Source organism: Penicillium daleae (genome assembly GCF_028827525.1).
Source record: "Penicillium daleae strain IBT 16125 chromosome Unknown utg000008l_segment0_segment0, whole genome shotgun sequence".
Taxonomy (NCBI): Eukaryota; Fungi; Ascomycota; class Eurotiomycetes; order Eurotiales; family Aspergillaceae; genus Penicillium; species Penicillium daleae.
Genome location: NW_026623156.1, coordinates 6,538,473 through 6,562,263, shown reverse-complemented (window position 1 = coordinate 6,562,263; position 23,791 = coordinate 6,538,473). Strand labels below are relative to the sequence as shown.

The following is a 23,791-nucleotide window of genomic DNA, read 5'->3' as shown; positions in this document are numbered from 1 at the left end:
TTCCTGCCCTCTGCCTGTCAGTCTCGACTATGGGCCTGTTCGCACTTTCACTGCTAGTCAAGTCTTCCTATTGACATGTCTGATTTGGCACAAAGCTATTATTCTTTCTTTATATTTGCTCTTTCGTCTTGCTATGCAGGTTACAGTTCGACAAGTGTGGAGAACTCCATGGAGAGAAGAACCATGGAAACGCATCGACCCCAAACCGGGGAAGACTGGCAACTCAACTAAACAAACCTCAGTATACAATACACCTCCTGATCTGCCTGATAACTACCACCGTGGAATACCACGGAAGACCAGGATTCCTTGACCACTGTGCACTGTACACGCATGCTGGGTGATGCATCCCCCTCCTACCCCACCGAGCCCCGCCATTCCCGCGCGACCACGTCAAGAAGGCAAGGGGGACTAGTGGACCAGACCACTCGACTGTAGAAAATAAAAGGTGAAGAGCCGCATTGCACGTGAGGAGGTCCTCGCTACTCCATTCCGTGCGAGGAAACCTCGTATCCCCTCCAAAACCCACTCCCCTCTGCGACTACTTCCGAATCAGAAATCCCCGGATGGCCTGACGCGCTCATGGCCCTGCGCATGTCTGCCGAGCAGGCTGAACGCGCCGCCGACGGCTTTAGCACTTTTCGTGCCCCTCTTCCCGAACACGCCACGGAGATCACCGGCCTGATCTCGGACTTGTACGCTATCAGCTCATCGTTGTCGAGTCTGGATGACCTCTCCAAGGATCCCCGTTATCGCCGTAGCTGGGCGCTTGTTCATCCGGATGTGGAATTGCTGCGCTCGAGTCTGAACTACACCATCGAGGATATACTGGACTTTTTTAAGCGGCTGAATGGCGGCCATGTCACACACGATACGTACCAGCGGACGTGGCTGTCGATAGACCGATTCTTCTGGAACGAGGCCCAGTACTCGCTGGGGACTCGCTTGGCGAAATATAAGAGCTTTCTGAGGGAGCTCGCCGACTCGGTGAGGGAGTAAGGACCACCACCCTGCAGAGATAATTATGATCGAAATCTTGTAATATAAGAGACCGACTGACCATCGTAGCCCCCGCCACGAGTCTCCGCTCCTCGCAGGCTCCCGCAGCAGTATGAAACTGTTGCTCGTCGAACAAGAGAAGCGTCTCGCACCACGACTTGAGCGTGTATCGCTGGGTCGTAACCCGCCGTCTACCAGCAGCACTAGCACCGATCAGCCAAGTCCCCGAAATGAACGCCGACCGGCACACCGGCAACGATCATATGAACGAAGCCGTCCACCGCATTTATCCCCTCAATCCCCTCAATCCCCATCCTCTGCGTCGTTCTCCGATTTCCCTCCTTCCGCGCCGGAAGTACCGAGCTCGCCGTTGGGATCTGCGTCGGCAACGGGGACCAGTCAATCTACCCATTCGGATGCGATACAATATCACTGGATTAAAGATGTCTTCTCAACCTACGATACAGAGACACCAATACCCCCTGGCCGAGAAAGGTGAGATCAAGCCGCAACGAAGATATCACATCCTTCTCTCGTAGTTTACTAAACATCATTGCATAACAGAGCCGGCTGCTTTGGGGACCCGCATGCTGGGATTAAGCCCTGGCTTCGAGAGCAAGGATTCGAGTTGCTCCTTCAATTGTAAGGCTATTTTGAAGCCTCCGAAAAAAAAAAAAAAGAAACGAGAGACCCTGAGTTAACAGAGTCCTATAGAGCCTTCAATGACGACTCGAAAATGACAGTATACTTCTATCTACGAGAACGAGACCATCGCGTTCGTATCGTCTGCAAGGTCCCGCATAAGTCTCGTTCTAGCGACTACTTTTGTCTACCGTTGAATCTCTTGGAAATCATCCGAGAAGGATCCTGTCTCCAGCTGTGTCGGAGACGTCATGGTGGCAGTGAGCTTGTCTTGTGGGCAAGCATCCAATTTACATCCATCGAGAGTATGTATTGCCAAAAGAGACCAAGCTAGACATGACGGGACCTGTCACTGACCTGTCGCTAGGCATGGTTGCATTTCACATGGCGTTTTTGGCTCTTCGTTCCCAAGACGCCGGTCATCCCGTTGAGGATATTCGTGACTACGAGTTGGAAGGGGAACGAGAAATATATGGCGGGTGAGTTGACCTTGTACGATAGCACTGGCAAAAACATTCTCTGACCGGCGATAGTCAAATCATTGACGACGAGTACGCTCATGCTCTGCGTGTTTATCGCGAAAAGACAACAAAAGCTGTTAGGCTACAGGCCTCCGTCCACAAGGGTGATATGGACCAGTAAGTGATGCGCTATAGACCTTGAGGACTCTCAGTCCGCATGGGAGCGGTCTGCTAATCGCACCACCTACAGCACGCCCGTCTGGACTGCTTTCATTACCCCCCACCTAAGCCGACGCAGCTGGCTGCGTGTAGTCGACGACCGCACTGTTGTCATTCGTGATCTGAAGCCTATCATCCTGATGTCGGCTGATGACTATACCCCACCGCAGACTAATCGTGGTGAGCATGTGCTGAAGTTTGCAACCCCCGAGGGTATTTTCACCTTTCCCACCCTTTCAACGTCGTCGTAACAGCTAACAAATTCCCGAACTATAGATGCTGATGCCTTCTTGGACCAAATGGAAGCCCTAGCGGCGAAGTATTAGCGCAGCCACGTTGCTGCGCCCCTAGGCTTCTAGCAACAACCGTTGCATCGAGCCTTGGTTATGATTCATGAGTTTATGCTGATATGATTGTCATGAGGAAGATCAAAAGTTGGATTGGGGGGGTTTCTTGTGTTTCTCATGGCGGAGCTATTAGTATTTTGTCCCATTTGGAGGTCCTATTGTGTGGGTTGGTAACTGGATCGTAGTTGGGATGGGTGGAGTGCTGGGTTTGCTTCAAGGTCATATTTGCCATTTAGCTTCTCTGTTGGTACGGAGATCGTATTCATAACCCGTACATTATACGTGGAGCAGCTGCCTTTGTCATAAAAAGTTCAGTAAGAACGATCATCGTCGTAGACTCTCTCTGCTGATAAATTGCCTAATCGGGCCCAGCCCGCTCCGCGGCCTCGCGGTTCGTTCTGCCCTGCTCCACTTGTTCTTAGCTTCCCACTTCTTCCGAGCTGCGACGATGGAGGCTTCTCCCTGAACTCTACAAACCTCTCCTCGCCATTGTTTGAATCCTCCAAAGCCGACTCTCTAATCTACAGCTCCCACAAACCCTGTCCCCCGAAATACCTCGGCTGCTCCGACACCGCCTTCTTCCTCCGCATCGCGAACCCTCCAAACAACCTTCCTTTTCCCCAGGCTCCAGACTGGAGGGACCGTGCGGGGAGGGGCGCGTGTTCTCGACTAGATCCATCTCGACTTGGGGTCGAAAGCGTACTTCCTTGCTCTGTGTCGTGCACTGGACTCCTCTCGGACACCCCACCTGCCCCAGGCAGATTATCGTATTACCCCGGATTATGGGGAGCGGGGAGTACAGCATCACACGGGACTAGCGGAACTGCGTCGAGAGTTGAGACATTAGGCTTGTGAAGGGACCGCTGGCTGGCCATACAAAGGTCTAAGAAAGGGAGGAGTCAAGGACTCTCACCAGCCTCGCAAGCAGCGACTGCAGACAACTTCACCAGGGCGATCTCAAGGTAGCCAGCCATACGTTATGGCGTGGTACTCCATTCTCCCGCCGCAGCTCATTCAGTTTGAGAGCTGGGCAGTGCGGATTTTCGTACGTCTCTACCTTCCTTTGTCATATGACTAAGTGATTCAGTCCGTCCGAAGACATGAGCTAACTCTGTTTGAACCAGTTCCTGCTCGGCCTCATCACCATCGTCCCCTGGGCAGCCCTCATCGTCTTCGACGTTGGCCTTTACCTCTACCGCATGATTCTCTGGGAACTCCCTTGGATCGGAGGACGCGCACGCGGTCAACAGCGGCCCCGCCCACCGAGCTTGCAGGAACGACCGGGTGGACAACGACGGGCATTTGGGCTGCGCAGCGTCGAGACAGATGCTGGGGATAGTGACTTTGGCAAGTCAGGGAACGCACCGAGCAGCAAATCCACTAGGAGAGAACAAGATTCTGAGAGGGAGAATATGGATCCTGCTGCCGATGGAGACGTAAAGCGCCGAGTGACCGGACGAGCTTGATTGCTATGCATTTATTGGTTTTTATGGTGTTTGGGTCTCTGATTATTCTACAGATTACGGTCTGTTTGCAAGCTTCTGTCATGCTGGCGGTTGTGGGGTTGATTTCTTGCGATTTTTAAGGCGATACCCGTCGTCGGCAGTCTCTTATGGTATGGCAAGTGAGGATCGAGTACCTCGATCGAGACTGACCGCAACTTTTACCGACCGTTTATTATACTCATTTTGAATATACTTATTCTTCTTCGAACCTCCTAGACACACTTCTCTGTGTGGGATTTCGCGAGAAACACTCTCGGCGAAGTTCCACGCTCAATGCATTCTTCAACGCTGACATTCAATTGCTTTTCATGGAGAACTTATGACTGGTTGGATATCTAGTACTTTTATTTGGTATAGCACCTCGCTTACTGCAGGCGCTGCACAACCTTGATCAGATCGGCCGAAACACCCATGGCAGTAACATCACCACCAGCACCAGCACCCTGCACAATCAACGGGTTGGCGCCGTACCGCTTGGTGTAGAAGCTGATGATGTTGTCACTGCCCTTCAAGCCAGCGATGGCGCTATCCTTCTCAAAAGTCTGCAGACCAACCTTGACATTCTTGGCAGCAACGTCGATGCTACCAACGTAACGCACAACCTTACCCTCCTTCTCGGCAGTGTCCTTGATACTAGCCATCTGGGCATCAAAATCGGGCAGGCGCTTCATGAACTCAGCGATGCCGTCCGCAGACGAAGGCAAAGAGGCCAGCTCGGAGGGGATCAGAGACTCAATGGGGAATGAGTCAGGGCTGGACACCTCCAGACCAGCGAGACGGGCCAAGATAGTCAGCTTGCGGGCAACGTCCATGCCGTTCAGGTCATCACGAGGATCGGGTTCGGTGTAGCCGAGCTCCTTGGCCTGGGCAACGACGGCGCTCCACTTTGCGTCCGAAGAACCGGAGGCCGGGGCAAATGTGTTGAAGAGGAAGGAAAGAGTGCCGGAGAAGACACCCTCGATGCGAGTGACCTCATCGCCAGTCGCGACTAGGTCCTTGAGGGTGGACAGCACGGGCAGACCAGCACCGACGGTGCTCTCGTGGTAGACGAGAGCCTTGCCCTCCGCGGCAGAGGCGAAGATATCCTTCCACAGGGACAGGTCATCGGAGAAGCCCTTCTTGTTGGGGGTGACGATTGAAATGCCCTTCTTCAGGAATGTGGGGTACTGGCGGGCGAGGTTGATGTCGGAGGTGTTATCGACCAGGATAGCACGGCCGGGGGCGGATGCAAGGTAGCTAGCAATCTCCTCGGCGGGCAGCGCACCGGTCTTGGTCAGGGAAGGGCCTGCAGCGGCGGTTGCCCAGTCGGCCGCGGGAATGGCCGGTGAGTAGGCCGGTGTCGGAGCGAGGAGGGTCTGAGAAGAACGGGCGAGGAGGACGAGCTTGGGAGCATTGGGAAGGCGGGCAAGCTGGGAGAGGAATGCAGTGCCAACGCCGCCGACGCCTGGATGAAACGATTAGAGGAAATTCCATAGAGAAAGCATGAAGCTTTAGATTGCGGAGGGGTATCCTACCAACAACGCCGAGATAGATAGGGCTGGCAGACATGTTGATGGAAACGGTCAATTGGATAGCTTTGGGGGTATATTCAAAACCAGGTATATTTGAATATGCACAGATTGGGGCCGTACAGAGTAAATGACAATTGAAAACTCAGAATCAAGAGAATAGAAGAATTGAGTCAAAGGTCCTCGAGCTCGTCACCTCGTGGGGCTCGCGGGGCATCTGCTCAGTCAGCGGGTGAGTCAGCCATTTCAGCCTGGGAACCCAGGCCACAATGCTTATCGCTATCGCTATCGTTATCCCGCGCGGAGTTCGACCTTCACTCCGTCGTCCTTACAAGCTTCTCTCTCGAAGCTGCGAAAAGCAACATCATGGCCTCTGATCAGTCATCATTGTACGGGAAACCCCGTGCCAAGTCTTCTAAGACTCAGAAGATCAGCTCATCATCCAACCTCGCCTTCACCAGCCAATTATCCTCTCTTATTGCCCAGAGCTCTGGCACCGCCTCAAATGGACGCCCGCGACCATCCAAGACCGCCAAAAGCGACCTGTTCGCGAAGAAGAACAAAGGCGCTGAGAAGCGTGCAGCCGCAGATCTCCTAGAAGATGACCACCATGTCCCCGACCAAGTCCACAAAAAAAGCCAGGACATTGGGACTATCGATGACGCCACACTGAATCGATCGAAGCAACGGATGGCGAAGAAAGTCCGCATGTACGAGGACATGAAGAAAGGGCTACATCTTACGGGCGAAGATAGTGATGAAGATGGAGGGGACGACTACGTATCACGTTTACGACGCAGAGAGAAAGCCGGTCTGGTCGACTTTGATACAAAATGGGCGGACGAGGAGCGCAAGAAGGAAGGTGGCTCCGGGGAAGACGACGAAGATGAGGATGATGATAACGCTTCGATTGTTTCCTACGAAGATGAGTTTGGTCGGACACGCCACGGCACCAGGGCTGAAGCTGCACGCGCAGCTCGCACCAAAGAGGAAGAAGAGAATCGAGGTCGCGCTGTACAGGAACGCTGGCGACCTTCACGGCCGGAAACCCTGATCTTCGGCGAGGCAATCCAATCCGAAGCGTTCAACCCCGATGCGAACATTGCTGCGCAAATGGCCCGCCTCGCAGCGCAGCGAGACCTGTCACCCGAGGCGGAGTTTGCACACTACGATGCGGATGGCGAAGTACGGAATCGCGGCACAGGCTTCTATGCATTTTCCCGCGATGAAGAGGAAAGAAAGAAGCAGATGGAGGCGCTGAAGAAAGCTCGCGAGGAAACGCAGCAGCAGCGGGATAAAGTGGCGGCCAGAGCGGCACAGCGAGAGGCTGCTCTCGAAGATCGACGACGACAAATCCAGGAATTGCGGAATAGGAGACTTGCGGAAATGTCTACTGGAGTTTTGGTGACTCCGCCACCGGAAACAGCAAACAGTGGGCAATGAGGTTGCTTTTATTTCTGATTTATGTTTAACGATACCCATTTCTATCTTCTTGCTAGCCTTATCCCCATGATAACGAATCGAATTATTTTACCGGGTGAGGTGCATGTCCTAATCACACGGCATGTCTGAGATATCCTTTCCTTTTGAAACTATAGTTATGGGGGGTGTAGAACATCCAGGCCCGAGTGCCACCCCTTCTTAGTTTGGTCAGGTCAGTTGTACTGCATATGGTTAATAGCGGAGCCTTTGTGTAGGTCGAGCTTTGGGCCCCTTTCCCCTAGTGTATTCGGTAGATGCCGGTTAATGTTTGGTAGCTGTCGGCAAGGTAATACAGTATGAAATTATATGTACTAAGTGGAGAAATCTAGTATTTGAACCAATTAGCAGTTGAACTGAATAGATTGAATAGATTGAATAGATTGAATAGATTGAAGGGAAAGAGTGCAGGGTGAAAGGCATGTTAAATACCCGTTTAGATCAGAAGCCGATGGTCGTCGGGGGCCTCGGAGATATCCTATGAAGGTCATTTCAAATGGAGAGGTACCTATAAGTGACTCAACAGAGTGCTACAAGGATCCTAAAGGATAACTGTCTCTTGGCGAACTCGACTTCTCAGAATATCTCGAGATCTAGGGCTTACCCAGCCTTATAGATACGGTTAAATTCAATAAACTCTACACTATATTAAGGCAGGCTAGGTTTAACCGGTTGCGACCGTGACCGTAATTGAGTTAGTAGGTAACCTAAACAGTATTCTGCTACCCTATGAACGAGGGCTCTAACTTTTAAGGTATAAATTTTGCGCTAAGTGTAATCCTTAGCAATTTGGATGGGCTCTATACGTGACTAATCTTGGTGGGAGATGTACCTTAGTTTATTATCCTAGGTGCTTCCGGGTCCCTATTCACAGGAATTCCTGCCTTGGGCACAAAGGATTTCACCACCCTCCCGTGCCCTCCTTTCTTCTCCTTTTAATCGCCTCATGTCTGTTCCTTTGCACTCGGGGAAACAGCCTTGATTTATCACGATGAAGCTAAGGCAGATAATCAGAGGGCGAATGGGCCAATACACTATCACCAAGCAACTTCACGAGAGTGTCTGGCTTGCAATGTATGTTTGCTTAGTAGTCAAGGATTAACCCTTTAACCGTTGTGGCCCATAGAAACCAAGAAAAGGACAGCTTCGTCGTCAAAAGTGCCAACCATTTTCGTATTCATAACGAAAGAGACGTCCTTCTACGGTTTCAGCACAAAACTCCGCTTCTACGGCCCCTGGTGGACGAGATTCAGGACCCTGCTTCTCCACCAGCGATTGTCCTGAAATATCTAGAGGAGAATATCTTACATGCTTCCGATAGAAAACGTCTTGCCCGTGCAGAAGTGAAGTACGTCGCTCGACATATCTTAGAGGCGTTATCTGTTCTTCACAAAAGGTTTATTCATACGGGTAAGTTTGCCGCAACTCTCAGTAATTAATACCTATAACCTCGCTGACTTATTAATATACAGACATCAAGTCAACCAATATATTAATTAATTACAGAGAAGGTGAATGTAGATTCAAAGAAGTCCAATTAGCACACTTCGGAAGCACAGTGCACATGGATTATACTCATGCTCGTGATGGAGACTCCATCGGGACTCCTATTTTCAGAAGCCCGGAGGCTCATCTACAGATGAGATAGGACATAGCCACTGATATATGGTCTTTTAGGGCAATAGCAAGCCTTTCCACCCAAAAAAGCTTCTTCCATCTGCCTTGATCTAACCTATATACAGCTTATAAACCGGCTCTATAGGGCGGGCTTCCACATTTTTAAACCTGATGCCTCTGTGGATCACGAAGATTATGATCTGAAGATCCTCATGAAGCATCATCAGTGTTTTGGACCATTCCCCGCTTCGTATAATGATATAGCAGGCCAAAAACGACGCGCAGTTCTGATTTAGGTCATGCAAAACTATCCTCCGAACACTATAAGACCTTTCTATCTCACGACCTCCCTAGGGATATGCAATGAAGATAAGGAGTTTGTGTTCAAGGTCATGAAACTCGACCCAAGAGATCGGCCTTCTGCCCAGGGACTATTAGAAGACAGTTGGTTTGCTTCAGAGGAAGAGTCATAGTCTGAGTTGAACAGGAACTATGATGTACAATACGAGTTGCTGGATACGTATTTGACTGAAACGCGGATGCTGAGCATGTGTCCACCTTTCCATGCGGGTTTACTATTCGCGAGTCTTTTCCTTACTTTTTACTGTGGGAATACTCTTATTTATCCACCGGCCGGGTTGCCTGCTACCATTGACGCAGCGGCAAAAGCCGTGGCTAGTTCGTCACCTTCTGTGGATTGTCTTTTCTTGTTACCCGTTCATATGGATGAGCTTGGTGCTGATGAGACGCTGGTGGATTGTATGGTTCGTGGGGGTGTTCAGACGGTTGTTTGGGCCGGTGGATCTGTCTCGCAATCATCCATTGATGCAGTCTCGAGCCGTCTGCGACTATTTACGTGTCTAGGATCTACGGAGACGGGCATGTGGCCTTCTATTCGTCGTCTGAATGGAGGAGGGAATACGCATAAAGACTTGACCTCGTTGTGCTTCCACACACAGGCGAATATCGAGTTCCGCCGTCAAACGGATGACTTGTACTCTGCTGTTTTCGTGAGAAACTCAGACCCGGGAGAGATACAGTCTATTTTCTGTGTATTTCCTGAACTGGACGAGTTCGATACTAAGGATTTATTCCGACTTGTTTCTGGATCGGGAGAGGAGCGGGTTTGGACTCACCATGGCCGGAGTGATGATCTGCAGTGTTTTCGTTCGGGAGGGAAATGGCACCCTGTTACGACGGAGCGTCGGATTCTCGCTGAGCATTCAAGCCTGATTCAGGAGGTTCTGATTATTGGGACGGGCCTTGCTACGTCGGTGGTTTTACTGGAGCCTACTGCTAAACTTCGTCTCCAGCTTAATGAAAGTCGGGGAGAGAGAGGAACAGCAAATCATGAAACCGTGGGCGGGGAATTTCTTGATCAGATTTGGTTGACCATGGAGAGGATCAACGAGGAGCTTCCTGTTTATGCTCGAGTGGAACGAAGCCGGATTATTTTCACGGATGCGGCGAGACCAATGCTTAGGACTGGAAAGGGGAATGTACAACGGAGGCAAACTGTCAAGGAATATGAAAAAGAGATTCAGATGGTGTCGATGGGCGAGACCCAGAAAGAGTCTTCCTAAGTCTGCTCTCTGTTATATTCCGAATTGATCGCTTACCAGGGTTTCTCGCTTGCCGTTAGTTACTACAAAGAGCACTGTCCAAGTCTAGCACTGTTTCTTTGTTAGATCACTTTACAACAAGCATACCACTCGACTTCCAATATGCAATCAATAAATACGCAAATATGATTTTGTACACATAATAAGTACAGCAGGAATCCTATCCCCACAAACCCACCTAACCCAGGTCTAACCAAAAAAAAAAATAGAACAGATTTCGTGATATCGTATCCAACAGATAAGTATGTATGTGCAACAGAGCAGCCAGGCCTGCTCCTACCCCACGACAGCCACACAGGGGCCAATAAGTGAAAAAGATCGCCAATATAAACAAGACCAAAAAAAGATGACAAATATATGCATTATGCACAGAGAGATGACTTTTCACAGAGAGGGGGAAACAAACGAGACATCTTGCTTGCGCAGAGGGTCTACCTCGCGCCGCGGTACGCCTCGTACGAAGTCTGAGACGGATGATCGTCCTGCTGGACAGGACCGTATCCGCCTGTTCGCCAACGATCAAGCGGATTTGTATCGACTTGCCCGGGTGTCTGGACATGCGAGAGAAGACGAGTTTCAATCTCATCGGACTGGTACGCGCCATTGCCGCTGTCGCCGCGTGAGAGTGGCACGCGGAAAGCAGGGTGGATATGTCCCTGGTCTGGGTCCTGATAACCCTCGTGCATCTTCATTCCAGCCAGTGAGGGCAGGGATGGTGCGGGCGAGGAGGCGCGCGATGAAGAAGGTGACCATTCGCCGCCGAGCATGCTGCGGGGTGTTTGTGAGCGCTCGGTCATCAGGTCCTCCGGTCGACCGTAGATGCCGCCGCCGAACTCGTCGCGGAAGTCGGCGCGGTCCTTGAAGTAGGAGAAGTCCAGGTGGGCCTCGGGGACGACTTCGAAGGGAGCGGGCTCGGCTTTGCCGGGTTGCGAGGAGAGCATTGGGTTCATGGCGATGTCGGAGTATTCGTTGTTCATGTCGCCATGGTCTAGTCTACCTTGGTAGATCTCCTTTAGAGCTTCGGCGGCCTTGGCGTGGACCATTGGCGTCATGAGAGGCTTGTAGAGGGCTGGGTGGCCGAACTTGGAGTTCAGGCGATCGGCGGCCTTTTTGCTCAACTTTGATCCGCCGATAGCCTCGGCGTCGGTGAGGTTGGCGCGGTTGTAGTACATGATATCGGTGTCGAAGGTTTTCAAGCAGTAGAACTTGAAGCCCAGCATCAAGAACGGTAATGGGACGATGCAGAACACCATGGTCCAGGTTCCCTGGACCTTGGCGACAAGGGCAACGATGACATTGGCAAGAATGCTTGCAAAGACGAGTCGGTTGAAGAGGACCCGCCAAAACGTTCCAGCGGACTCGTTCTTAGTCACAAACACGTACATGAGCAAGTACTTCTTCAGCATAGCGTCGACACCAAAGTAGAGCGCAGTCACGGGAAGCACGATCGGTTGAAGTGTAGCGAAACACAAGGCAACGGTTGCATAGAAAAGGAAGTAGTTGTAGTAGCTGGCGTAGTCGAATGGCGGCGGAGCAGTCCACTCGATCGACTGGCGAGGCGTGGGCGAGAGGAAAGTTTTGGCGAACCAAACCCAGGCCAGATTGATCATCTGGACGAGGTCGATGGTGGCTCCGAGGTTGCGCTGCAGTATGTAAGTCACCCAGAAGGGCGAGACAGTGCACAAGGCACTCATCAATTTGTAGTACAGATTACTATCGACGATAGCCTGCCAAGCGCCCTCATCGGTGTTGGTTTTGTCAATCACAGTGGAGACGAAAGCCCACGCGGCCGAGAAGAGCGAGAAGACGACCAGATTGTTGAACACGAAAAACGCATACAACTGTCCCAAGACGTGTCGTTCGCGGGAAGTCTTGGTCTTGCTTCCACTCTGGATGGAGAGACGTCGGAAGATGGTCGGCAACACCAGGTATACGAGGGAAGTGATTGCAGGAGAGGCAATACCCTGCACAGCAGCCCAGACTTTGGGATCCGCGGAGAGGGAAGTCTGGAACTTTGGCCAAACGGCGCCCAAATTGTTCAAGTTGGATAAGAAAACCGCGATGAGAGCGTTAGGAACGATCCACACGAGTGTGAGAGCAGTGACCCAAATTACATTGAGGAAACGCTTCCACTTGCGCGCCTTCTTAGACAGAGGCAGGTTCTCCCAGATAAGATCACTGGGTCGAGGTGCAAGATCAATAGTAGTACCCTTGGGATGCTTGTTTCGGGCAGTCCATGCCACAGCGTGCGCGTGCTCGATGTTCTCCCAACTAGCAAAACCGTATGGCATCGCATTACGGCGGTCAATCGACGCCCGTCCGTGCTTGATCTCTTCCTCCAAGACACGGATGCGCACCGTCAAGTAATCAATGGCATCGACCTTGCCATTAGGATGCTTGCTACGCTGGCTTTTGGGCGGACGCATGGTAGGTCGTTTGGGAGGCAGCTGGTCAGGTCGTTTGAGGTACTTGGCGAGCACGGATTCCAATTCCCGGACATTCTCCTCGTGCTCTTTGATTATAACGGGCAAATCACGCACATTGCGGCCAATGGCAGCCCGAGGAAGAGCAGCAGTGGGATTAACTTCATCGGTGATGCGCAGAATACCTTCGTCAGAGCGGTCTGAGGGAGGAATATCGGATATCATCAGGGTTCGCGCGTGCAAACTCCGCTGGTAATCCGAGCTCTGAAAGTACTGTCGGCGCAGACCTCTGACAGCCTTGTAATTCCTCCACAAGAAGAAAGCAAGAATGATATCAAAGCACCAGGCGCACACGACTTGACTCCAGATAGCGGTTGGATTGGTCACGTAGAGCGGAGTCATCTTGCTCAGCGCGGTCACACTGATCGATTTTCCATCTTTACTCTGCGAGATATTGACCGGGACTAAGACCAGACATCCGATGATGCTGATGAAAATGAAGATGTTGCGACACATCTTGGTGAAGCGCAAGAAGATCGCAGCGTCCAATCCGACGGTCTCGATGAGTTGCGGTTCACGAGTATTGATCACGGGCTTGACCCAGGAGAAAAAGCCCTTGCCCACCGGGGGAGGGGCGTGTTTGCGGTCGGCATGTTTGACTTTCGGCGCATAGACGAGGTTGTGACGGGGTCGGAAGAGGGAGAAGAGTAGAGCGAGGAGGATGGAGATGCCGATGGACGTGCCCAGCGAGGCCCAAATAGCGCTGACTTGGAACTTTTTGTGTTCCCAGAGGGTCAGTAAAGATCAATCCTCTCTGCGATCATTCCAACGCCTACCTGAGAGTAAAAGGGATTCGAAATCAGCGTAAGAAACTTGTCAGTTCCAGACTCTTCGGCCCGAGGCCACAAGTTCTGGCGCAGATGCAGATCCATCATGGCCCGCCAGGAAGAGATCACAGGAAAAACGAATGACAAGTCGACATGAATGTGGAGAGGGAAGGAGGGGAGTCGAGCAGGAGTTGAAGCGACCGACAGAGAACGTGAAGGAAGAACAGAGGCAGAAGACACGAAGAGAAAGAAAAGCGGAGTGATGACAGAAAAACTAAGGATGATCAACGGACAGGGCAGCGGATGTGAGACAAGCAAGTGCAAGAATGAAAGAAAAGTGGGTTCTTGGAGGGGGTCCAGACAGTCCAGACCGGTTTAGCTCGGTTATTATTAGAAGAGACAGTCAAGTTGAACTAGTTGATCGATACTCCGTCGATAGTCCATAATTGATAGGCGGCATCGCCGATCCGGAGCCGTTAGACGAGGAGGCAGCCCTATGTAACTGATGCCCTCGCTCAAACAACCATGACCGGGTCAGCAGTTCAGCAGTCCATGCCCCTTCGCTTTGCATCGGACTGTCAACACTGTGTTCCAGATGTGTACTCCGTACCAGAGTCCAGGATGTGTGCCTGGTGGCGGCCTCGACACGTTTGGCCAGTCCCCTTTCAGACCCATCCTTCAGCAACTCATTGGCAGAGCCGGTTCAGGATGACTCGAGGTGGGCCAATGAAATATCCTGTGGGGGAGAAAGCCTGGAACATCTGGAACACGGGCAGAAAAGCGGTTCCCGCAAAGACCCAGGGTTACCTCAAGTTGGTCACGCTGGCACTGGCACACATTCAAAGGAAGTGGAGGGGGACAATAAGAAATTAGTGGAGTGAATACAGTGTGTGGTGGAGGAGGGTGCTCCTGGACTGGGTAAAATAAAATTGCAAATGCCGCTGACGACAGAAGCTGAGATACCTAAGGCATCAAGGCACCCAGGCCACAAATTCTGGCAGTACACCTGATCAAGTCAAGTCACATGGCCCCTCTGAGCACAAAGACTCGTGCATCTGAATACGAAGCAATTCAATCCCCCCTTACATGTTTACATCTACAGATCAGCAAATCAATGGCACTATTTTGTTTTTGTCTTTTTTTTTTTTTTTTAATTTCCAACGGGTTCCAAGACCGTAATATGGACATTTCATTTCATTACAACATGTCGAAATTACATCGCTACATACAACCGGGACGCCAGCCGTCCCCAGGCGCGCCCACTTTTTTCGGCAGCATGGAAATGATTCTCAAGAAATTGGGGGGTAATACGTCATCGCCTCCTTTAACAGCCAAAATAAAGGATAGCATCAATGTGTGGTGAATGGGTGGGGTGGGTGAGGAGGAAAATGTCTCCCCTTACAGCTGGTTGGAGGTGTTAAAGTCCTCAAGCGCAACCTGGGTACGCTTGCTCATGCTCTTCTCACCCTCGCGGACCCAGACACGGGGGTCAAAGTACTTCTTGTTGGGCTTGTCCTCGCCATCGGGGTTACCGACGGTGGTCATGAGGTAGTCCTTCTTGTTCAGGACGTAGTCACGGACACCAGAGAGGTAGGCGTACTGCATGTCAGTGTCGACGTTGACCTTGACGACACCGTAGCTGATGGCCTCCTTGTACTCCTCCTTGGAGGAGCCGGAGCCACCGTGGAAGACGAAGAAGACGGGCTTGTCCTTCTGGGACTTGAGCTGCTCCTTGACGTAGGCCTGGTGCTTGGAGAGGAGCTCGGGGTGCAGGCGGACGTTGCCGGGCTTGTACACACCGTGGACATTACCGAAACCAGCGGCAATGGAGAAGTAGGGGGAGATGGGGGCGAGGGCCTTGTAGATGGCCAGGATGTCCTCGGGCTGGGTGTACAGGGAGTTGTTGTCGACGTCCTCGTTGTTGACACCGTCCTCCTCACCACCAGTGATACCGATCTCCTGTGAGTATCTGTTAGCAGCTATTCAGCCCGACAGGAGAGGGTCAATTCCAAGAAAAGAGTGCAAAACTTACCATCTCGAGCCACTGCTTCATGGGGGCAGCACGCTTGAGGTAAGCGGCGGTGGTAGAGATGTTCCAGTCAACGGGCTCCTCAGACAGATCGATCATGTGGCTGGAGAAGAGGGGCTCGCCGTGGAGCTTGAAGTAGCGCTCATCCTCATCCAGCATGCCATCGAGCCAGGGGAGGAGCTTCTTGGCGCAGTGGTCGGTGTGGAGGACAACGGGGACGCCGTAGGTGGGAGCAATGGCGCGGATGTAGTGAGCAGCGGCGATGGCACCGGCAATGGAGGCGGCCTGGCCGTCATTGCTGACACCCTTGCCGGCGAAGTAAGCAGCACCACCCTGGGAGACCTGCAGGCAGATGGGGGACTTTCGGTCGCGAGCGGCCTCGAGGGAAGCGACGACGGTGGAGGAGGAGGTGACGTTCTGAAAAATGGAGAGTTACTTTTGTTATGCTACTCCTGCTGCTGCTGCTGCGGCTTGAGGGTTGATGACGATGGGCGGAAGATCGAGAGATATTGCCATCATGGGAGATGGATTACTTACGATGGCGGGGATAGCAAACTGCTTCTCCTGAGCGTACTCGAAGAGACGGAGGACGTCGTCACCGACGATGACACCGGACTTGCGGCTCAGCTTCTCAGTGATACCCATATTGATTGATTGGAGGTAGAAATGGTGGATTGGAAATTGGAAAAATGTCGTTGATGGGATAGGACCTGAGAAAGAAAAGAAGAAGGAAGAAGGGAGAGACGGTCAGTTGCAATCTTGGATCATATACGCTCTGGGCTTTACCGAAGGACGAAAGCGGGCAGGGTTAAATAATTCCATGCACGAGGGGCAGGCAAATCAGGAGGGGCAAATTGGGGAGGGTTTGGAGGGGCAGAATCGTCATCGGTGAGGCACTTGGGTATCCCTTTGGACAGCACCGGGCACTGGAGGACTGGGTTGAACTACTCACCGAGCGGTGGAGCTTTTTTGGGTCCTGTGGAAACGGACTGAGGTCACGATGATTTCAGCGGGAGTGATGATCTAATGCACTTCTGGGACCAGGAGCGAGAGAGAAAGAGCGGATCGGGGAAAAGAGGGGTGCTATGAAGTATATGTAGATTCCACGTCCACGCCTTGTACAGCTGCTCCGACTCTCTCCGTGATAGCCCGATGCTCGTTGCCGTTCGGCTCTCCTGCCGACGTATACCAACCTGCTCACCACCAACAGCTCCCGTTGGCGGGGGATTCCACCTCCACCCGACCACCACGACGACACACGCGGCACCTAATCCAACCCTCGAACAGGCCAATCGTCAGCATCTCACCAAAGGGAATTCGATGGTATATAGCAGCCGGGAAAACTAGCTCGAGCTGAATCGCTCGACCAGCACTGATTCCGATCAACCTCTGCTCTGAAAAGAATTGATCCATGCGCCTGCCGTCTTCTCCGTAATTTGTTCGTCCGCCAGCGGGGTGCCGAGGAATTCGAGGCCATTCGCCGTGTTTCGCTTCAACACGGGCGCATTGCAAACCCGACGGAGCCGTGGGTGCTGGACTTGAAAAGGATTCTCAATTCTTCCTCAAGAAACTCGCTAGTACTAATGTCATCTACTACCTCCCATCTTCTCAAGGGTGGATTTTGGGACAGCTTCCTTTTCGGCCTCTCAGTCATGGATTGGCACATGACCATGCTGCCCCCACCTCCGTCAGGGAGCGAAGCAGTAACTCTCCTCCGTACATGACATTGTTCCGCAGAATTGCTGTGATAGGCCATGCCATTGAACATAGCATCAGATTCTCACTATAGTATGTACCAAATTTCAGAGTCGAAGGACCGGAACATCCAACATGGAACCAATTCCTCTATGAGCGCCAGCTATGTATCAACAAATCGCCCTCTCCAGCACATCACTTTTCCACCCAACTCACCCCCTTAGACAGAAAATATCTCATGGGTTTTATGTACGTGAAAGTGTCATCTACAATGAGAAAAGCGAGAACAGAAAAAAAATAGAAACTGCACAACCCCCTCCCCCCTCACAGCCGCCCAACCGCAGCCGCGGGGCTAAAATCGGGCCGCTCCATCTCGTAGAAGAGCAGGTAAACCTCCTTTTGCATGCCCAGCACGTCCGAGGTCTTGCATTCTTTAACCTTTTCGTCGGAGATCCGCCACCATCGATCGTTCGGCTTGCGTCGGCGTCGAAGCCGCGTACTCACGCCGGAGATAGGGTCCCCCGGCGACCGGGGAATGGTCCGTGATGGGCGGGGAGCAGCCGAAGTACTAAACCGGCCTTGCTCCGGGGCCGGGCTATGGTTGCTGTCTGATCCTGAGGTGGGTTGAGGAGTGGATGAGCGGGAGTTGGTGCTGTGTAAGGACCGGCGCGAACTGGAGGTGGTGGGACGGGGCATGGGAGGGGTCAGTTGGGAGGCTGGGGAGACGTTTGAGAGCGACGTGGATGAGTTCGTCGAGGAAAGATTGCTGCTTTCACCTTCAACGTCCAAGTCGGGGGTACTCCGTGGTGCTAGTCGGGGACTAGGAGCTACCGAGGGTGTCTCGCTAGCAACGCGGCTTTGTGCGTAGGAACTAAATGCCTCGGGGGTTGAGAATGGTGCATAGAGATGATTGCGCCGGAAGGACTCGTAGTGACCACTGTGATGACTGCCCTTGTGGCATACAATCGCAAGCAGCTTGTACCATGTCTGGTTCAAAATCCCGCCCAGAGGCAGACGCTCAGGGAAAGAAACCTTTGCCGCATTCTTGGTGGAGCTGTTGCGGTCATAGATCGACCGTGAAAGGTGGATTGCAATGACCTTTGGAAAAGACACAATACGCATGTGGCGGGCAATCTTTCGCTTCGGCGCAAGTTCTGCCGGGGGCATCACAATTCCTTCGAGCTCTTTCTCGGGGTCCGATTCCAATGCCTCCTGGATACGCGCGATTTCCCGATCGAGTCGTTCCTTTTCCTTTTCAGAGTAGGCTCTGGACTTGTCTTGCGTTTTGAGTTCAATGGCATGTTGCAGACGGCACCGGTCGCATCGGAAGTCATCAATGTACTCGGTCTTCAAAAGACCGTCGAAACACGAATTGAGCGTGGCAGAGCTCTTCTGTGGCACCTGGAGTGTCAGGTTGACAAAAGCCGTCTGATTCGGCTTATACTGATATTGGCAATGCTGGCACACAATCTGCGATTCCAACTTGCCCTCGAACGGGAATCCAGCTTCGCTATCGATCTCCTTCAGCTTGTTGTCTATAATTGCAGGCAGGCCGTTAGGCGATCCGTCATCAATTCGCACCTCCACCTCGGCCGTATTCTCATCAACGTCAGCCTCCACTGCTCCCACGACGCCTGAGCCAGCCGGCGTGGCAATGGGGCCGAGGGCGCGTTGCCTGGCGCGAACACCAGCGTGATATTCGTCACACAGTCGCTCCAGGACAATCTGGAGAAACTCTTGCGCGTCTTGTTGGTTGCGGCTGATGCGCGTGCGGAATGCAAACTCCAATGCCTGGATAAACCCGCGCGCCGAGATGATCTTCTTATAGATGGGACGCTCGTTCAAACGGTCCAACATCTCCTTCAATGCCCGAGTGATAATACCCTGTTGCAGCTCCCGCAGCTTGTCCGGCCGCTCGGCACGCGAAAGCTCATCCGGACTCGGCACCGCGTTGTACATCTCTGGCCCGTCCAGTTCGCGCCGATGAAGTTCGCGGATCAAGTACACTCGAAGGTCTCCCAGGCCTGCTAGAGCCTGCAGCACCGAATTGATAAAGCAGTCATTGGCCACGTTTGACAATCCCACAATGCTCTTTTTCCGGTTACTATCGCTGGATTCGTCGCCGTCGATTGTGTAGTTGGGCCCAAAGACATAGAATAGAGCGACAGCAGCGAGCGAGGCCCCGGCCGCGTAGGCCGCGACCGTGGTCGGCTTTTCCTGCATTGGAATTGCTGCGGGTGAGGATGTAGGGGTCGGAGGGGGGAGGGAGTGGTTTGGGGCGTGTCGGTGGTGGTTTCGAGGCAAATCAACTCAGCGTGTTCATCGCCCCATTCTCAGATTGGCCGTGACAGTGGCGAGGAAAGTCGCCCGATGTTCGATAGTAGGGTGAGGAGAGGTGTGACGACGATATCCTGGCAACTCTCCGCTAGAGTCTCGTAGTCCAGCAGGGTTCGTGTGAAGAATTCTGCTACGGTTGGAGCGGGTTTCGGCTGGGGAAGAGGGGAGAGTGGACCGAAGGGTTCATGCGGAGAAAGAGAAACGGGGAACGGAGTCGCTCTGAAGAAACAGTGCCCTTCTCTTCTGGGTGGAATTCGCAGGACTCAGCACCAAACGGGGCAAACTCCGACCGGTCAATCCAGCGCGCCTCGATAAAAAAGATACAGGCAGCGACCGACAGGTTCGTCGCCTGCTAGGCTGCGCTCTTCGGGCTGTTTGGAATTGGTTTCCCATCGCCCAATAATAAGACTGGCAGCCGGGGCATTTCTTTGGGCCAAGACACCGTTGCATTAAGTCATCTCCCCGCGACGGATCCTCCGGATGTCCGTGAGAGATGGAGGGACCCCGCATTGGACTGGAGAGGTCCTTGGACGGTTGCGGTTGCATCGAGTGTTCTGGAAGGAGAGGCTGCGGTCGGGTAAAGTTCGGAAGAAGCCGTGGGAGGGAGGTGTCACTGTTGAGGGAGTTTCTTTGTACCTGTCGACTTGATTCTGAACCATGCGAATGGCGTCCTCGCCTAACGATTCGCAGATACAAGCCTTGTTATTACAAAATTGAGGGAGATGGAAAGTCAGGAAAGGAGTCTTAAGCATAAGTTAAACTAGCAGAATATTCCCTGGGACTGAATATTGATTCCAACCAAGTACCTGGTACTACAACCGCTACCTTGTACAACCAAGTACACATGGCCTCTCCTCAGTTATAGTCCCGCAGACCATTCCTCGGTGATATCAGGATAGAATCGCAACGGCAGGGGTATGAGATCGTAATCAAAAGTCGTCCCCTATCTCCTTCTTTCCGAGGGAACTACTGGAACTAGCGTCTGGAAAGTTTTTATACAGATCATGACAACAGGCATGGTATTCTCGAAACATATCATGTGGACATGCAACAACTTTTATAGCATTCCCTGCTTTCAGTCCAATTCCAATCCAAATTCTATCAATGTGCCATCAAGTCATATCTCTTCATATCTACCCACTCATTACAACCAAGCCCGGCTTACTGGCGGAACGACGCAGGCAAAGTAGCAACCTTCTCGTTGAACAGATCCTCGGCCTGAGTCCACACACGGGCAGTGCTGCGGTCCTTCAGCTGGAGCAGACTGGGCATGAGGGCCTCGCTGAACTGCTCGGAGCTCTCGCGGGGAAGCAGGGAGGGCAGGTGGTCAATGCTGATCACGCTCAGGGGAAGGCCCTGAGTATCTGCGAGCAGCTTGACGGGGACGGTGGGCTTATCGAAGGTGGTGGTAATGTCGTAGATGGGGATAGGGTTGTGAGGGTTGGTGCTGTATAGATTTATCTCGTTAGAGCTTTCAAGAGAAAGCCAAATCAATAATGAGGAATGACTTACGTGTCAGCGCTGACGTCGCAGACGACGGATAGAGTTCGCTTGGGGGAAGACAGGGTCTCGACATTCACGAAGGGGGGGATAGGAGAGCTCAAGTAGATGCAGCTGAAGACGAAGTTAGTCACCACGGTAAAAAGCTGCGTGGTTATAGATGTACTGACTTGACGAAGATGTCGCTCTCAATAATCTCAGTGAAGGGACCACCTGTGAGTAGACATTAGTCAACAGATCCTATTGTTGGGTATGTTCCTCCGTCGCAACAACTCACCCTTGGCGGTCTCGGCCATATCCCACTGAATGATGTTGGACTCGGGAACACCAACATCCTTGGCCAATTGCACGGCACCCTTGCCACAGCGACCCAGCTAGAAGTCTATGAGTACCAATGCTCCTGGGCAAGCTTCGGGGGGTACTTACCGCTCCAATGACAAGAATCTTAGGGTAATGACCAGCAACCTTCTTACCAGCCTCAACGCTCTCCTTCACAGAGGCAATGAGCAGGTCCTGGTTGGCATAAGGGACCTCACCGGGAAGAGGCTCTCCCTCGGGGTGAGTCAATTGCCAAGCCCAGTTCTTGATGGCCAGAGCAGAGCCAGCATAACCGGCCGAGAAACCGAAAGCAGCAACACGGCGGCCAGACTCGTCGGTAAGGAACTCCAGGTCCAGCAGGAGACCCTTACCACGGTGCCAGCGACTCAGGACATTCTCCCAGCCACCCTGCTGCTTGTAGCAGTGGGCAAAAGTGACATGGACGTGTTCTAAAGGGAAGTCATCCTCGGGCAGCTCCTTCAGACCCAGGATAACGGCGTCCTTGGGCGCATCCTTGACCCACGAGCCCTCTTCGACAAGGGGAGCTCCGATCTAGAGCCATTGGCGTGGTTAGGACCTCTTCGAATCACGTATAGGCAGGTAGGAGGCTGAGGGCGGGCAAACCTTGGCGAACTCATCATCTATCGAGGGTTTGTTAGTCCCATTTCTGTATAATCCTCATTCCAGAGAGTGAACTAACCATCAAAGATACGCTGGGTAGAGCGCTCGACTGTCACATCATACCCGGCATCCATCAATGCCTTGCAGGTGGTCGGGGTCACTACGAATCGCAAGCTATGAGTCAATACCGCCATTGCATCAATGTGGGGGAGGGGCAACAGGTACTGACAAGCAGACCGAGCCTCGGCGGGCTTAGTCTCGGCACGCAGCCAAATCTTCTGTCCAGCCATTCTGAATGTGGGAGAATTTGGAGGTCAATGGAATGGAAATATAAAATTTAGGGAAAGTCAAGCACCTGTGAATGGTAATCTATCACCAATGACTCTCTGATGGCGGGGATGGTTGTTCCGTTCCGGGGCAAAATGAGTCAGCCCCGATGATCGGCCCCGCTTGAGGGCATCGGGTGATTTAGGGCATTGTGCAGGTAGTGACTACGAAATATACTGGCATTTACATATATCTGATAGAGCTGGTGGTCGACTGAAAGGCTAGAAGTGCACGGAAAAATATCTTTAAATATCAAAGAGTCGGTCGTGTAAGACATGTTTTTGATTAACCTCATCATCATCAGGTCATCTCCATGGATTCTCGCCGCATCATGGCGTCTGGAGTGCATTCAGCTTGCGTATTCAGATCAGAGATATCTGAACCAAATGAATCCAATCACAGGTAAAATAAAGCTTAGAGCTTGACCTGTCAGAAGCAGTCTCTCGAGTCTCCCAATCCCTTAGGAATCCTTGGTGCGGCTACGAGTGCGGCTTCCAGGTCCATCGGTCGAGATGATCTTCTTCACGGCGTCCTTGATCTTCTCCTTCTTGGAGCGACCAGCCTTCTTAGGTTCCTCGTGGGATTCAACTGCAGGTGCTGTAGTTGTGCTTGGCTGAGCAGGTGCAGCGGGAGTAGCAGATGTAGTACCATTGGTGTCCTGGGCGGGTTCCTGCTCCGTCTTCTGCTTCTTGCTCTCAGGCTCCTTGACCTTCTCAGCAGCAGGCTCAGGTGCGAGTGGTTTTGCTTGATCAGGGGCCTGAGTCGCAATAGAATCAAGGTCGCGCTTCTCACCAACTTGTGGCTCTTGCGCGGCTGGCTTCGCGGCTTCCTCCACGGGAGTAGAGGGTTCCTGGACTGGATTGGGGGCCTCTGTAACGGACTGTGGGATTTGCCGTGTCGGCTCTGGACCCGGCTGAGCTACAACCGGAACTTCGGGCTCCGAAGCTGCACCGGAAATGCTCTGCACCGGCTTGGGAGCTTCTGGAAGTTCGATCCCGGCACCCACCTGTTTTGTCTCCGCTGTGACAGGCTCACTGTCCGTCTGACAAGTGTTTAACACATTGTGAATTGGCTGGGGAGGCTCGCTGATCTTCGGGGGTGCTGGTGCGACAGCAGCTGGTTCTTAGTCAGCATATACAGTTGGTAGACAAGAAAGTACTGCAGCAGGGGCGCGTGTGCTCTCATCCAGATGGACGGGTGAAGCTGGACAAGTACCAAGAGTCCAATTCACCTGCAAGAGTGCCGTGGCAGCTCCCTACAACATACCTGGTACTGGGGAGGCCCTCGGTTCTGGAAAGCCCTCGCTGGCCATGGT

General features: G+C 52.5%; 10 protein-coding genes across 10 annotated transcripts; 4 read left to right on the top strand and 6 right to left on the bottom strand.

The window, feature by feature from the left end:
* Nucleotides 1-582: 582 nt before the first annotated feature.
* N7458_010846 (uncharacterized protein) lies at nt 583-2,647 on the top strand (the record flags this gene model as incomplete). The annotated part of the gene is made up of 8 exons (XM_056914228.1): nt 583-995; nt 1,069-1,494; nt 1,564-1,641; nt 1,714-1,946; nt 2,009-2,120; nt 2,175-2,279; nt 2,353-2,534; nt 2,598-2,647. 8 exons carry the CDS (start codon nt 583-585, stop codon nt 2,645-2,647), a joined length of 1,599 nt encoding a protein of 532 aa, XP_056763077.1.
* A 1,000-nt stretch (nt 2,648-3,647) lies between these two features.
* N7458_010845 (uncharacterized protein) lies at nt 3,648-4,134 on the top strand (the record flags this gene model as incomplete). Its single annotated transcript, XM_056914227.1, has 2 exons — nt 3,648-3,713; nt 3,793-4,134. The coding sequence occupies 2 exons, from the start codon at nt 3,648-3,650 to the stop codon at nt 4,132-4,134; spliced, it is 408 nt and encodes a 135-aa protein (XP_056763076.1).
* Nucleotides 4,135-4,538: 404 nt separating this feature from the next.
* On the bottom strand, nt 4,539-5,721 carry N7458_010844 (homoserine dehydrogenase; the record flags this gene model as incomplete). Its single annotated transcript, XM_056914226.1, has 2 exons — nt 4,539-5,617; nt 5,688-5,721. 2 exons carry the CDS (start codon nt 5,719-5,721, stop codon nt 4,539-4,541), a joined length of 1,113 nt encoding a protein of 370 aa, XP_056763075.1.
* Nucleotides 5,722-6,047: 326 nt separating this feature from the next.
* Nucleotides 6,048-7,124, top strand: N7458_010843 (CCDC174 family protein; the record flags this gene model as incomplete). Its single annotated transcript, XM_056914225.1, has 1 exon — nt 6,048-7,124. The coding sequence occupies one exon, from the start codon at nt 6,048-6,050 to the stop codon at nt 7,122-7,124; it is 1,077 nt and encodes a 358-aa protein (XP_056763074.1).
* Nucleotides 7,125-9,499: 2,375 nt separating this feature from the next.
* N7458_010842 (NRPS-like enzyme) lies at nt 9,500-10,360 on the top strand (the record flags this gene model as incomplete). The annotated part of the gene is made up of 1 exon (XM_056914224.1): nt 9,500-10,360. One exon carries the CDS (start codon nt 9,500-9,502, stop codon nt 10,358-10,360), a length of 861 nt encoding a protein of 286 aa, XP_056763073.1.
* A 470-nt stretch (nt 10,361-10,830) lies between these two features.
* Nucleotides 10,831-13,754, bottom strand: N7458_010841 (putative DUF221 domain protein; the record flags this gene model as incomplete). The annotated part of the gene is made up of 2 exons (XM_056914223.1): nt 10,831-13,596; nt 13,659-13,754. The coding sequence occupies 2 exons, from the start codon at nt 13,752-13,754 to the stop codon at nt 10,831-10,833; spliced, it is 2,862 nt and encodes a 953-aa protein (XP_056763072.1).
* A 1,293-nt stretch (nt 13,755-15,047) lies between these two features.
* N7458_010840 (fructose-bisphosphate aldolase FBA1) lies at nt 15,048-16,323 on the bottom strand (the record flags this gene model as incomplete). Its single annotated transcript, XM_056914222.1, has 3 exons — nt 15,048-15,608; nt 15,682-16,095; nt 16,216-16,323. The coding sequence occupies 3 exons, from the start codon at nt 16,321-16,323 to the stop codon at nt 15,048-15,050; spliced, it is 1,083 nt and encodes a 360-aa protein (XP_056763071.1).
* A 1,374-nt stretch (nt 16,324-17,697) lies between these two features.
* Nucleotides 17,698-19,596, bottom strand: N7458_010839 (putative ubiquitin C-terminal hydrolase; the record flags this gene model as incomplete). The annotated part of the gene is made up of 1 exon (XM_056914221.1): nt 17,698-19,596. The coding sequence occupies one exon, from the start codon at nt 19,594-19,596 to the stop codon at nt 17,698-17,700; it is 1,899 nt and encodes a 632-aa protein (XP_056763070.1).
* Nucleotides 19,597-20,871: 1,275 nt separating this feature from the next.
* On the bottom strand, nt 20,872-22,439 carry lys1 (saccharopine dehydrogenase (NAD+, L-lysine-forming); the record flags this gene model as incomplete). Its single annotated transcript, XM_056914220.1, has 8 exons — nt 20,872-21,157; nt 21,223-21,324; nt 21,381-21,423; nt 21,488-21,584; nt 21,637-22,080; nt 22,153-22,169; nt 22,229-22,309; nt 22,379-22,439. 8 exons carry the CDS (start codon nt 22,437-22,439, stop codon nt 20,872-20,874), a joined length of 1,131 nt encoding a protein of 376 aa, XP_056763069.1.
* A 497-nt stretch (nt 22,440-22,936) lies between these two features.
* On the bottom strand, nt 22,937-23,788 carry N7458_010837 (uncharacterized protein; the record flags this gene model as incomplete). The annotated part of the gene is made up of 2 exons (XM_056914219.1): nt 22,937-23,592; nt 23,743-23,788. 2 exons carry the CDS (start codon nt 23,786-23,788, stop codon nt 22,937-22,939), a joined length of 702 nt encoding a protein of 233 aa, XP_056763068.1.
* Between the last annotated feature and the right edge of the window lie 3 nt (nt 23,789-23,791).